General features: G+C 51.5%; 5 protein-coding genes across 5 annotated transcripts; 1 reads left to right on the forward strand and 4 right to left on the reverse strand.

Annotated features, from left to right (window-relative positions):
• Positions 1-119: 119 nt before the first annotated feature.
• N0V89_005409 (uncharacterized protein) lies at positions 120-1,793 on the forward strand (the record flags this gene model as incomplete). The annotated part of the gene is made up of 4 exons (XM_056214186.1): positions 120-478; positions 591-980; positions 1,368-1,669; positions 1,720-1,793. The coding sequence occupies 4 exons, from the start codon at positions 120-122 to the stop codon at positions 1,791-1,793; spliced, it is 1,125 nt and encodes a 374-aa protein (XP_056071453.1).
• Positions 1,794-3,266: 1,473 nt separating this feature from the next.
• On the reverse strand, positions 3,267-4,046 carry N0V89_005410 (uncharacterized protein; the record flags this gene model as incomplete). The annotated part of the gene is made up of 1 exon (XM_056214187.1): positions 3,267-4,046. The coding sequence occupies one exon, from the start codon at positions 4,044-4,046 to the stop codon at positions 3,267-3,269; it is 780 nt and encodes a 259-aa protein (XP_056071454.1).
• A 439-nt stretch (positions 4,047-4,485) lies between these two features.
• N0V89_005411 (uncharacterized protein) lies at positions 4,486-5,283 on the reverse strand (the record flags this gene model as incomplete). The annotated part of the gene is made up of 1 exon (XM_056214188.1): positions 4,486-5,283. The coding sequence occupies one exon, from the start codon at positions 5,281-5,283 to the stop codon at positions 4,486-4,488; it is 798 nt and encodes a 265-aa protein (XP_056071455.1).
• Positions 5,284-7,688: 2,405 nt separating this feature from the next.
• Positions 7,689-9,733, reverse strand: SNF3_1 (Plasma membrane low glucose sensor; the record flags this gene model as incomplete). The annotated part of the gene is made up of 8 exons (XM_056214189.1): positions 7,689-7,917; positions 7,968-8,316; positions 8,366-8,521; positions 8,577-8,845; positions 8,893-9,085; positions 9,217-9,530; positions 9,586-9,636; positions 9,684-9,733. The coding sequence occupies 8 exons, from the start codon at positions 9,731-9,733 to the stop codon at positions 7,689-7,691; spliced, it is 1,611 nt and encodes a 536-aa protein (XP_056071456.1).
• Positions 9,734-11,923: 2,190 nt separating this feature from the next.
• On the reverse strand, positions 11,924-14,092 carry NOP2 (rRNA (cytosine-C5-)-methyltransferase nop2; the record flags this gene model as incomplete). Its single annotated transcript, XM_056214190.1, has 1 exon — positions 11,924-14,092. The coding sequence occupies one exon, from the start codon at positions 14,090-14,092 to the stop codon at positions 11,924-11,926; it is 2,169 nt and encodes a 722-aa protein (XP_056071457.1).
• Between the last annotated feature and the right edge of the window lie 6 nt (positions 14,093-14,098).

Genomic DNA, 14,098 nt, shown 5'->3' on the forward strand with positions numbered 1-14,098 from the left:
TCTCTCTCGAAAAGCTCACTCAAATACCACATACTTCCTTAGCTCGACGCAATAAGGATCATTCTCCTCGCATGCTTTGGGAGACCTCACTCCAGGTCTGTGCTGAATTAGAGTCTGCTATGTCAAATCCAGACTCTCTACCTGCTAAGACCAGCATCACCCCCATATCATCATCATCGAGGCAAACAGCCCGCGCACTGAATCTTACGTTCCTCTGTCTTCCGAAACACATCCGTCGCCTCATCTATGAGCAGCTTCCCGCCCGCACCAAGTACATTTCCGGTTACCGAGGCGAGTCCAACGACCAGGTATACAAAAACAAGCCCGTCGTCATACTCGTCCTGCGCTACGTCGAACGCACAATTTTGCAAACTTGCCGCCAGATCGCCACAGAAGCAGAACCAATTCTCGAGATCAAGACAATGAAGCTCGGCCCACCGTGTCTTATCGTTGCCGCAGAGTATTTCCACCGTATACCGTAAGTCAATCCGCGGTTACACGAGGTTGCGTCTTTTGACCGACAAAAGACTTGTTCACAGATAATTACTCAGCTTGTTTTGACTTACACTGACATTGCACTCGCGACTTAGACATGACATACGATTCCTGCGCCGGATGCAAGATGATGAATTATGGCAACGGCTCAAAATTACGAAGGAGCATCGAAGCGACAAAGACCTGAATGATCAGCGCATCCTGATGTGGGCGAGGATTATGCATTTGAACTTGCTCTCCTCGAAGATCATCCGTATTGGCATCTTCATCAGGAAGTATGAGCAGCTGGAGGAGGGAAACCCGTTTCTGGAGAAGCTAGCGGACAGTGCGAAGAAGATTGAAGAGCAGCAGTGGGGGAGCAGCGGAAGTCGTCGTAGGAGGCCTTTGTACGAGGTCGCTGTGGAGTGGGAGGGTAGCACGAAGGCAAATTCTGCCACGGATACCTTGCTGGGTGAAGGTTTGCTGGCGAGTAGTGCGGTGAATGGGTATGCATTGTTGGAAGAATTCGGAGTGTGGAGTTTCCGGCAACTGTTCTTTGTGAATGAGTGGCTGTGGAAAGACATCTCTGGGTGATAATCGGGGAATGAGCCGTATACCACGTCAGTTGTCGTGACCTTCGCGATTTAGGCAAATGGCATGAAGACTTGATCCAGTCATGGAATACGATATTGAAAGATGAAGAACCAATACATGGAAAAAGAGCATTCTCTCTACTACCAAAAGCTTTGCTATACGATACAACAACTTTGCTTGCAATATTTACGAAAACTAAACTATCAAACATCATGGGGTAGATATATCTTCGGCCACATAAAACCTATGAGCCTAAGGGCTTCAAACATCTCGCCCTGAACACTGTCTGACAATTGTAGACACACATTATCCGTTTTTATCAAGGGGGAGCACGCGTTTGAGCGCGAGGGCGACTATATCCGAGATAAGAAGACACGTAAGAAGGTGGCTTATGTACCGCGAAAGCCCAGTACCCAGGCCCAAGAACCGGGTCCAGGGGCGTCAGGCCAAGTTCCAGCCGCGAACCCAAACGCTGGAGGCTCTCAGCAACCTCCTGCACAGTTCGGCACCCAAATTGGAGGAAGCAACAGGACGGTTGGTGGTTTTCAAACAGATCAGCCGCAGTTCTTTGGGCAGGGGAGCAATCGATCAGGAGGAGCGGGTATGCCAGGTCTTAATCCTAACGCCTTCAATCACCCGGGAAGTGGACAGGGACGGTCAATACAAAGTGGGATGATGGGAAGTGGAGCCCAAAGTGGGCGATCGAACATGCAAAGTGGTTCTAGAGCAGGCGGACTGCCTGTTCCGCAAAGCGGACAAAGCGGATCGAAGGGAGGCCGGCCTTCAGGAAAGCGATCATCTCGTAAACGGGGCTAATATAGAGGGCTTTGTTTTGGCGAAGATGTGCGGTCAATCTATTTAACAGTGCTGTACATTCTCAACGTGTACTGAGACCCGTGGACGCTTCTGTCGCAGATCTTATGGAATCTCATAGCTATAACTCTCAATATTGTCATTGATTACCTCTTTCACATATTGCGCGTCTCTGAACCATGAGCATTAGATTGCCTATTCTGATTCCGTGTTCAGGTCATCAAACCATTTACAACTTTTAGGAAGTGCAACCACAGATTCGAATTCGACTGCCAGCATACAATTTGGAAGTTCCGAAGAGGTCATACAATCCAGATTTCTTTGACTCACATAGGCCCGTAATCAGGTCCCCTGGAAATGGAATGTAATGGTTTCGACACTTATTCAATCTGCTTTGATGTTCGAGTTGGCTGTTGAAGTGACGGTTCTTATATTCGCAAACAACTGTTTGACATTGGCGTTCAATTAATTCCCAAGTGCTAAGATATCCGCCAATAAATATATATGCTAGGTTTACAATCTACAGATTTTCAAAATATTTTCGTCAAACCATACCACTTTTCAAAAAACCTAAAACAGTTCATCAACGGCAACATCTGCATATTAATAATGCCTTGTTTCGGAAAGAGGAAGGACAGCAAACGTGCTATGGACATGCTCGTTTTCGATGACGAGTCTTTCATGATGGTTCCTAGGGGCGACCGACCGTCAAAAGCTGAACTAGAAAGGATGGGTCGCAACTCGCACCCCGGAAGGTGGAGGGAGGGACCCTGGGCCGGCTTCTACAACTACACTGCTTCTCCAGCTGATCCAACATACGCGGCGCAGCTTCTCCGCCGAAAGCATCCAGAGCTTTTCGAAACACAACTCTCCCAAACACAACCCTTCCAAACACAACCCTTCCAAACACAACCCTTCCAAACACAACCCTTCCAAACACAACCCTTCCAAACACAGCAAGAACAGAGTAGGGCCCGGACACAAAACCCACGCGGGAGCCATCATAGCAGCTCTAGGTTAGGAGGTACGCAAAGAAACTTCTATGGTTACGAGACCGATTCGCCGCAATTCTTTGCGCAAAGGGGCGGCAGAAACAGAGCAGGTATGCCTGGTTTGGATCCCAACGCCTTCAATGGAGGACTGCGTGGGCCAAGGACACAGTCAGGGGGCGGGTCCGGAGGCCCAGCATCTATTCGAAGTAGTCAACATGGGAGCGGGAGAGACAATCAGTTTGCTCCTGGTTCAATGGAGGCCAATGGGTCTCAGAGCCAGAGCGCCTATGGTCGACGACCAAGTATGCGTAGGTAGTGAGCGTTCTCATGCGGAGATGTGGTCGTTCGGTACTTTGCAGGTAATATGTATATTGAGTTTAGCTACCAAGGCACCTAATCTCGGACTACATGAGCCTTCGCTTCCTTCTTTGTGCATCTTGCCTTCACCGTCTCCGACATGTCCTTTCCAAGCTCAGTATCCAGCTTCGCAAATCCGTTGATGACGCCCTGCTGATCTCCCTCAGGCAATTCTTGACTCATCTTCCACTTGCCTCCAATGTCTGAGATCTCGATTTGTATACCAAGAATAGCCTTCTTTAATATTTCAACGTAAGACTCTGGCGCATCCTCGACTACCCAGGGCTTCTCCTTGTTACCCATTATTTCGACTTCATTGTGGTTCGTCAGGTCACGAATCTGCTTGTTGAGGAAGGTGTGGGTAGACTCGGCTTTCGTGTCGTAGAAGATGGTTGCGCGACCGTAAACTTGGACAGCCGAGTAATTCCAGGTAGGTACCACTTTTCCACTCGCTGGCTTGGTCTCGGTGTAGAATTTGGGCGTGACATAATGATGAGCTGGGCCATTGAAAGTGACGAGAACGTCTCGAGTAAGGGAATGTGAACCGTCCGCGTTGTTCTGGCCTTCTCGTGCCTCTTTCGCAACTTCGGTGAATGACTTTGCTTGTGGGTTTGCTCGTGCTATGTGGCCGCGAAGAGTGCCGAGTTTCGTTTTGTCATCTTCAGGGGTGTCCAAGACCCATGGAATGTGACTGGACTGGAGGAACTGGAAGGTCTTTGAATCGAGGGCCGTTATCAGGAGACCAAGTGGGTTTTCCTTGATAAATTGATACAAGGTAGGGATGTGTTTCTCGGCGTGGACGTCTCGGAGATACATTTTGAAGTTACAAACTGCGATTTGGAGCTGATGTGTTGAACAGACCAACACTTAGAAGTAATACATATGAGTGGTATGAGTCTAGACAACGGCGGCTATTAGCGGCGGCGCGTACAGCGTCTGTGGGTTTTGTCAGGGACAGCACGTTGCAAACATCTGACCAATCAGCAGGTTTCGATTGGCAAATCTTGCCCCACGGCGCATCTGGCAGTGAACCCCGCATGGAAAGGTTCCATACATTCGAATGTTGACTGTTTGTAATAAATACCTTCTAGACAGCTACGTCTACCGTCAACATCTCTACAACCCGATCGTTGTACGCCACGGAGATGCATGTACCCTGCGAGCAAAAGTTCGTCATCGAGGAAAATACGTAGAGCCATTTAAAAGTTGTATATTTTTGGTATCTTGTTTGTAATGTACTGTCTAGACGAGACGATCATGCTTTCAACAGGCAACGCAAGACCTTGACCTCTGGTGACAATCCGCTCAAGACCTGACTCAACTCTTCCGCTGCAGCGTTCAACTGATCGTCACTGAACGGCTGTAATGCATCCATGATGATCAACACATTTGTGGTTTCATCCGTCAATGCTGTCCTAGGGCCTTGCCTCCAGTTCCAATTCCGACAGGTGACACCAACGTCATCGCACCAAACCACCTCTCCTTGAGACGGAGGATCATTCACCACCTCCCCTCGCGAGTTCATCTCGAACTTCTCATCGCCCTTTGCACGGATCAAAAATGGTGCTCCTGAGTACTTGTCGAGATCTTCGCCGCCAAGCGGAATCTGATGCTTCACAGAAATGGCGTTATAGATATCGGTCAAACGGTTGACGCGCGGTAGGCCTTTTTCCACGCGGCGCGTCAGTGCCTCGAGGCTGTTCTGAGTCTTCTTTGGCTTGGCACCAAATGCGGTATAAGCTTCTCGCCAGGCTTTAACATGAGGGATATCGGTGACTGGTGTCTTCGCGAGAGTCGCTTTGGCGGACGCTTCAGCTTCCTGCAGAAGTGCCTCGCTCTGCGCGTCGCTAGGTGCAGGCGGAATATTTGTGATGACCAGGAGGAGTGCACGGTAATCAGGCCGCAATTGGAAGACCTCAGGTGCTATGCGAGCATTGTCCAGGTATTGTTGGGGATTGGCAAGAGTAGACATGGTGATGGATAAGCCAGTCCTGAATGATGTGTGGCGATGGATGGGATAGAAGTTGCGGAATGTGCGACGAATATAGCTCATGTAATGAATCTAGCGGCGAATACAGATGGAGAACTCAATCTAAATACTTACTAAATTGTACTGCCTTTAAAAAACTAACATCGAAAATTTGACGTCTTCGACATGTTTTTGACGACAGGGCGCGAATGTCAATTGTTGTTTGCGGCCGTGCTGAATGGGGCCTCGGCCCGATGCCGACAATGCTGTCCGGCTTCCCGAATTGGCTTAGCTGGATGGCTTCCGTCTCGCTCGCTCTTACTATCTTCGGCTCCATCGTTCCATCCCATCCATATACTTCCATCTCACTGCACTTTCATCGACGCATTACGCTTGAGTGTGCAGAATCATGCGGGCTACACGTGACTACCTTTGAATTGCAAATTGGCCTACTCTGCTACGATGCATCAACCCTCACATCCAATAACCCTCCATATCGTTTTCGAAACATGTAGAGAAGTAGTCATACATGATCATGGATTTCCTAGTATGTGACGCATCATTTCATGTTGCATGAACTAGCGTATGTTTGATATCGTGGCAGCTGTACATTCACAGTCACATGTTCAGTGAGCATCCATGGACCCTCGTTCACATGCGGAAGTCTCGGTATAATGGCGATCAAAGCTGTTTGCAAGGGCAAAACGCCCATACTCAGAGACGCGCTGTGACCTGTGATAGAAGTATGTTCTGTGGTACTAAGATCATTCGCGCACTGGCTCCAGCTCTTTGGTAATCAAAAATCAGAGCAAGCCGTAACAGCGCCAACCACGTAGTCGATGGGTAACTGTTACTCGTCAACACGAACCCAGTTGAGTCCCAAGTATTCCTTCCAAGACCACACAACTCCAACACATCCCCACATGCAGTACCCCAGACCTCATCATCCATCCACAGAGGTCCGAGAGTCTTTCTCATCAGTACTCAATCATCGATTGAGAATATAGTCAAACATACCACACCCTCAGCACCCATGGGGGCACCTACAATCACTCCTGCAGTTGTACGTCTCACAGCGGAAGTGAAAGTCACTCATCTTTTCGCTGATGGAGTGCGCAATGCAGTCTGTGTACTCTCCCTGCTCGACGAAGTGGCCGCGAGCGTAGCGGCAGGCGCGCCGTGTGGCTTCATTGTGAGGTTTTCCGCCGTCTTTGTTGATGCACTTGCAAGCGAGGGACGAGGTGGCGAGGAGAGTGAGGAGGAGGGCGAGACTGGATGGTAGAAGCTTCATTATGGACAGGAAGTGATGGTTTGTTCGTGTGGAAAGGAGATGTGTGGGTGAGAGGGATGTTGTGGGTGATGAAAGAAGTGAAGCAAGATGGGTTGTTATATTGTAAGAATGAACAGACGAGCGTTTGGAGGGTGCTTCGAGCTGGCATACAAACAGTGAAATTACTCGAGATCCATCTTAGTGTTCGCACACGCAGAAATCCCACGCTGGAGAGCTATGACGTTCGTGAGGTTGATGCTGTTGAGGAAGACAAGTTGTTGCCAATTATGTTTCGGTCAGTTACTCATGACCTTGCACCTCCCGGGCCTTCGCTGTGAGCTCAATCCCAACACCCGTCCTCGCCAGCATAGCCATCCACCCCCTTGTCATCACCCTCAACGTCCCTACCCTTCATTAGCACAACCCCATACCCATTCCCCTATAACGACTTGCAAACTCACGCGCAACCCACCGAGCAACTACAATTACTCCTGCACGCACGAGTCTCACATATGAAGTCAAAGTTGCCCAGGGCTTCTGATATTGAGTGCGCATCACAGTCTGTGCCGACCATGAGACCAACGCTGTTCCGGCAAGCGCGTCGGGTAGTTGTGTAGTCCGGCGTGCCTTCCTTTTTCGAGATGCATTTGCAGGCGAGGGAAGGCGTCGTGAGGAGAATGATGAGGAGGAGGGTGGAGATGAGGGTAGTGAACTTCATGGTAGGTAAGATGTGTGCAACAAGCTGGGTTGTTGGTGTATATGGATGTCCAAGGTCAAGCCAGACGAGACCGGGACAAAGAGCCATAATTAGAGAGTAGGTAGGTGCGTATTTGGAGCAATGTGTAGGGGAGGAAAGTGCATTCGACGCCGCGCTTAGAAGCGGGCGGTGTGCAAACGGCTAGGTTACTCGGACAGGACCAAGCTTTTGTCGCGCACGACCAACGCTTTTGGAAGACGGAGAGGAGGCAATGCGGACATAATCAATGTAAGCCTATATACGAATTTCGTGTATAGTAAATTTTAGCAAGATGGGAAAATTGTTGTAGAGGCTGAATATCGTCTCTATAGTATGCATTAGCACAACACCTGCCCCGAACCGCACTCTAGGTGTGCCTTCCACACCATTATCAACAAATGCGCCCACTCTCTCCCCTTCTCTTCCCCAAAGAATATTCTCGGCTGTTTACATCTATCACACGGATATTTTTAGGCTTAAAGATTAAACCTTCTCCGTAACCTGCGGCTCGTCGTGGATGCTCCTCTTCCTCTCCTGGTGCGCACCTACTTCGGCTAAGCTCAGCTTGTGTCCATCTGCACCTAGGGTGTCCAATTCAGAGAATTGGACTTGTGGGCGGAACTGCTTCGACTTCCACGCTTGGCTGACAACGCCATAGAGCTCGTCGACTTCCTCGAGTGTGAGGCCCTTGGTCTCGTAGATCAAGAAGTAGCTATGACACATGTTAGATCTATGTTCTGAGCGAGGATGGTTTAGACCTACACAAAAGCGATACACACGAAGCAGAAGCTACCCCAGACGAAGAACACCTTAGAGCGCAAATTGGCGTGGTCCTCGTTGACCATGTATGGTGTCGAGTACGCGATAGCCCAGTTGAGCAGCCAGTTGCTTGCGGTGGTCATGGACAGGCATTTGGCACGCGCCTTGAGCGGGAACATCTCGCCGGTGACGACCCAGGCCACAGGACCCCAAGAGCTGGCGAAGAAGAAAATGTAGATGCAGACGAATGCGATAGCGCCCTTTTGGGCGGCAGTGTTGACGTTGCCGGAGTCCACGGAAGAATCGGCCGTCATACCAACTGCGCCTACAATAAATTGGCAAACGCACATTCCTAGCAGAAAATTAGCACAAAAAACATGTATGCTCACGACTTCACATACCGATGGCCCCCATCAAGAGGAGGTTGCGTCGGCCCATTTTCTCGACCAAGTACAGGCCAGGGAAGGTAGAAGCGACGTTCACCGAGTTCGTAATGACCTGAATGATGAACGCATTGTCGAAACCTGCGTTCTCAAAGTACTGGGTGCCGTAGTAGACTGCATTTCGTTAGCATCTATGCTACCATACCACTTTCGCTCTTTGTCGACTTACAAATGAAGTTCACACCCGTCAGCTGCTGCAGAGCCTGGAGCGCACAACCGGTAAGAAGACGCTTGCCAAGCGTTCCCTTAAAGCAGTCGGCGTAGGTAGATTTTCCAAGGCTCATCTCATAGAGGTGATTGGCCTGCACTTCATTGAGCTCTTCGATGATGGCTGGGTCATCTACGGGCAGACGACGCAGTTTTGCGAGTGACTTCGCAGCTTCATCATAGCGGTCTGTTTTGATAAGGAAACGCGGGGTCTCGGGAAGGAAGAAAAGACTGCTTTCATATTAGCAGTGATAAAGTGAATCTGCAAAAGTACCGACCCGATGACAAGAATCAAAGACCACAGGAATTGTATCGCGATGGGGATGCGGTAGGAGCCCGAGTCCTCGCGGTCCTTGGTTGAATTGTTTACAATAGCTGCCAGGAACAGACCGATGGTGATAGCGAGTTGGTACGCGCCGACAATGGTACCTCGAATCCACTTTGGCGAAGTCTCGGACTGGTACATAGGAACTACATCCTTGTCAGTTTCTACCCCATGAACAAAGCCCCAGACGGGCGAGCCACGCGTTCTCGGCGCTATTGTGGATCGATCGACCACAACCGGCCAAACGTCGGGAGCGCAGATGAGGTATGCGACTCACTCAAAGCAGAAACAAGACCGACACCATAACCAGCGAAAAAGCGTCCGGCGATGAAGAGGGGCTGCCTAGTAGCGGCGGTCTGGAGAATGACACCGAGATTGAAGACCACACCGGCAGAGGCCATCAGACCCCATCGACGACCGAGCAAGTCACCGAACGGCGCGGCGGTGAGAGCGCCAAAGAAGGTTCCAGCGGACAAGATGGACACGATGAGGGAGTCTTGGGCAGCTGTGAGAGTTTGGTCGGGTGTAGTAGAGAATTCTCGGAGCCAGAACTTCATCGCCAGAATACCACTGATCGTGCCAGTGTCATATCTATTCTTCAATTAGACATCGATGACAGTTGTGTGTTGTTCTTCAAGCCACTGACCCGAAAAGAACACCTCCGAAGGCGACGAATAGGCCGATGAGGATTGCGGGCCTATCATTGTCAGACCAGATACACAACACAACAGTGATAGAGCTTACCATGCCTTGCCAGGCGTGCCCTCAGGCGGAGAGAGCATGAGCTTGCCCATTGTGAACGTCTTGGTGATGGTAGCAGACTTTCAGGAAGTGTTGTCCACGGAAAGGTCGCGTCCTCGAAACACCCCAGTAGGATTGGGCGCGCACCAGCTCTTTATCCCTCCCCTCATAATGCAGGCCCACAACATGCCAACCTTGCTAACGACCAGCATCAGCACACTATTCCCCAAGTCGCCGCCCCGGGGCGCGTGCACCTCGCGTGCAATTGCGCGATTGGTAGACTAGTGATGCAACGGACCGGGAATCAATGATTCGATTCGCCTTCGCCGATGGCCATACCCCAGATCCAAGAGTCTTGTCAACGTGCGAGCCTGTGACCACCCAGGTCAGCGGCAGAGCACGAGCATCCAGGGTATTTTGGACGGCCAATAGGGACCATTTTCGGAAGTTGAGCTAGACAAAGCAGTGCTGGGGGGCCGGCGCCAAGCGAGCAGAAAGCTTCGCGGCGATTTCTTTCATGTTTCGATGCTACGTAGGCCAAGCGCGCTGCTCGGAGCGGTATATGCTCGCGAACCACATGACGCCTCTCGACAATGCGACGGACGGTTTCGAGAAGGTGACGATAAAGAAGAAGCGCAGAAGAAGCGCAAGAGAACGAACGGGGGAGAGTGCATGAATACGATGACATGAATATGCGGGTAATCCGCTGCACAACCTCAACAACAAACCAACCGTAGAGGGCAGTCTACTCGTCCAAGCCACCGACAACCAGAGTTTCGATTGCCCTCTAGGACGCCACCTCTTGACCGCATGATCCGTGATGCAGAGCTGACACGCTCGCCCAGAGCCGCGTAGTCCAATGAACCTCAGGTAGGTACAGGCCGGTCGACTCGGCGTGCGGAGGCCGCTGCTGGCAGCGTTGGAGCCAAGAAGGCCGCTGTAGAAGTTTGATAGCGTGCCGAGAAAAGATGTCCGAGAGCTCCGTCGAGATGTCTACCTACTCTCGATGTATCTCGGTGGTTCCAGCAGCGAGCGATGCTGTAGGAGGGCGAAGTCGTTACACAGTACCACGGCCCGGATATCGAGCCCTGCTTGCCATGTTGCTGGGAAGAGCGCCCATCAATGTATCGTCACATGCGACGACGGCAACTCGCTGGCTTGGCCATGGCATGCAAAGCGTAAGGTTCCGGGTTAGAACAAGGTCGGGGTGTGGAGCTCCACAACCAGAAGGTGGCATTGCCAAACCCCATTTTACCCCTCACGGCTAGCCACCTCCGTTGGCACCCTTGGCATCTCCAACATCACCTTTGCCTGACTTGGTCATCACCCGAGACAGGCCTGACCTCAACATGGATGCCTGCCTCAATGCGAACGCTTTGACACTCGGGTACGTGCGTACGCCACGCGCAGAGCCTCAGTCTTGGTCTCGTTGTCGGCCCGATGTCTCGAGCAAGCGTGAGACTGGGTTGGCAAGCGGGTCGACACGTGGATGCAGAACTTGGGCGCAATCTGCAGAGTTTTCCATTGTCCCCCTGCTGGTTCGTTTCCATGACCGGAGACCCCATGGGACAGGAAATTGGTACGTGCCGCATGCTAGCTGCCAGCAGCGATCGCACCACTTTGTTATTCACATCGCCAGACCCGACTACCTCCTCAATTAATCGCCATGCGCGCCTACAACATTCCCACTCAAGTCCCGGAATTAAAAAGCAGCAAGACAAAACATGTGCAACCCTCTTACTTTACATCAGACCCACTTGAGGCTCAAATGTCGTGTGACATTCGCTTGATCCCGTGACTTGGCATTCGGAATCCAGAACTCCAGACACCATAGTTCACACCTTGCCGTAAAACATTTCACCAAATTAACATACACGGTCCACATGCGGCTCATCTGCGGCTCAACACCACGACCGTATTCTGCGGCGCCGATATCGTAGTCCCCACATTCGTCCTTCTCGAAGCCACCTAGAAATCCCAGGCTCCACTTCGAGGGGGCTGTGGGAGCTCGAGACGAAGCCCATGGGGAATTGAATACGGGGATGTGTACATTTGCGGGTAGCAGCGGCGAAGTACGGCAAAGTTGCGTTAATTTGCGGGCGCCAAAGTGGGAACGATGGAGATGATGATGAGTTGAACCTGTCCACACAGGAAGAAGGGGATAACACAATCTGGAGAAAAGACTCATTTGGAATGTCTTGCCACGACCAAGGAAGGCAGTGCAAGCATGTACAATAGGTAAACTATATCGACTTCCGCTCACCACTCTTCTTCTTCGGTCTCGAATCCGCTCCGCCCACCTTCCCGCCACCACCATTCGTCTTGGCGCCAGCGTCCGCCTTCTTGGCTTTTGCACCATTCACTTCCTTGGCGCTCTCTTTCTCTGTTGCCTTCGAAGTTCCGTTCTGGCTCTCCTTGGCAGCCTTTGGGTCAGCGTTAGGATTCTTGCCCTTTCTCCGCATCTGCGCGCGCTCAGCTCGCTCCATGTACACCTTATCCTCCTCATCATCCCAGCCACCAAAGTCAGACTCCTCTCCGTCATCGTCTGTGATGGGCGTCTTGTCAACGTACTCCTCCTCGACAGGTTTGTCAGAGGGTGCGCTCTTGCCCTTTTTGCTAACGCCATTCGCGAGGACGGCGTTGGGCGGCGTAGGTCCGATTTTCTTGAATTTTGCGACGAAAAAGCCGTCAACGTTATACGCGTGTGGATAGTATCTCCTTGTCATCTTCATACTAGGGTGGAAGATCTTGCCTCCGATCTTGGTGAAGCCTTCTTTGCCGAAGACGAGGCCTGTCTCGACGAGCTTGACATTTGGCCGCTTGTTCAGCGCATATTGGACAACTTGCTCGTTCTCCTCGACGGTGACAGAGCAGGTGGAGTAGACGATGTAGCCGCCCGTCTTACTGTGGTGGTCTACCGAGTCGATGGCCGCGAGAACAAGCTGCTTCTGTAGGTGCGGGAGCTTCATGAAGTCGGCTTCTGTCTTGTTGGTCTTGACGCTTGCGTCCTTCGCGATGACACCGGTGCCGGAGCATGGCGCATCTAGGAGTACTCTGTCGAAGCCGCCCATGACCTTGGGGAACTCTAGAGCGGAGTAGTGGCAAACAACGGTGTTTCGTACCCCAAGACGATGTATGTTACCTATGAGACCCTTCGCACGGTCTTTGTTGGCATCGTTGGCGAAGACACATCCAGTGTTCTTCATGAGGGCAGCAATGTGTGTCGTTTTACCACCGGGAGCGGCGGCCATGTCGAGAACACGTTCGTCTTCTTGCGGTGCAAGAGCCATAACGGGAAGGAAAGAGGAAGCGGCTTGGAGGATGTAGTGACCAGCGAGGTATTCGGGCGTAGCACCAAGAGGGACCTGGGAGTCGAAGATCTGCAGACCGACCTTACTCCACTTGCCTACGGGTTCGAGTTGCACACCGCGGTTTATGAGTGACTGTGCAAGCTCTCGTCTATGCGTGCGAAGAGTGTTAGTTCGAATGACAATAGGTCGGGGTGTTTCATTGGCTTCGAAGAAGGCGAAAGCCTCACGCGCGGGGAAGAGGTCGATAAGTTTATCGGCAAGAAACTCTGAGTACCCGTAGTACGCACAGATGTCCTTCAGTAGTTGAGCTCTGTACTCTGTTCTTGATCGACCTTCCTCCGCGAGATTTTTGAAGTCGTCCAAAACTCTGATGGTGTCATTCAGCCGCGTTCGCAGAAGCTGCAAGTCCTGTGTCGCAAGATTTGTAATGGGGCGTCCCTCCTCATCTTCGTCTTCCAGCACCTTAGGTCTGTCTCCCGCAATGTTTGTCTGCAGTTGTGCCTCTTCCAACTCTGCCTGTGCTTCTGCCTCTTGTATCGCGAGCTCCCTGTCGCGTTTCAGCGTCAACCCTTCGATGTTCGCCGCCGTGAGCTTCTCTTCTATGTCATCGTCATCCTCGTCGTCCGACCACATGCCCTTCTTCGTTACAGGCTCTTCATCGCCCGAGTCCATGACAGATCCATCCTCGTCAAACTCATCGTCTTCAAGGTCCAGGTCATCCAGATCTTCTGACTCCGAAGCACTGCCCAGCGCATCAAGTCCTGTCACCTTCAGACCATCCAAACCATCCTCCATAACATCTGGGTCATCGATCGCGTCCTCGTCCTCGGACGGATCCTCATCTGGAATCTCGTCGTCCGAGGGTGGCGGCGGTGCGGATTTCTTCACTGGTTTCACTGGTTTCACTGGTTTCGCTTTGCTCTTCGAATTGGTTCCATTGGTCGCAGGTCCCTTCTTCGGTGCCTTGAAATCTGTCTTCCTCTTCTTGCCGGGCTGTTGGCTCACGGGCGCAGGCGGTGCGTCTTTTCGCTTTCTCGTGACTAGTGATTCGTCCAATGGCGGTGGAGGACCTTGCTTTTTCATGCGACGACCTTTTCCCATCTTAAC

This window comes from Didymosphaeria variabile (genome assembly GCF_027946475.1).
Source record: "Didymosphaeria variabile strain IMI 356815 chromosome Unknown scaffold_4, whole genome shotgun sequence".
NCBI lineage: Eukaryota > Fungi > Ascomycota > Dothideomycetes > Pleosporales > Didymosphaeriaceae > Didymosphaeria > Didymosphaeria variabile.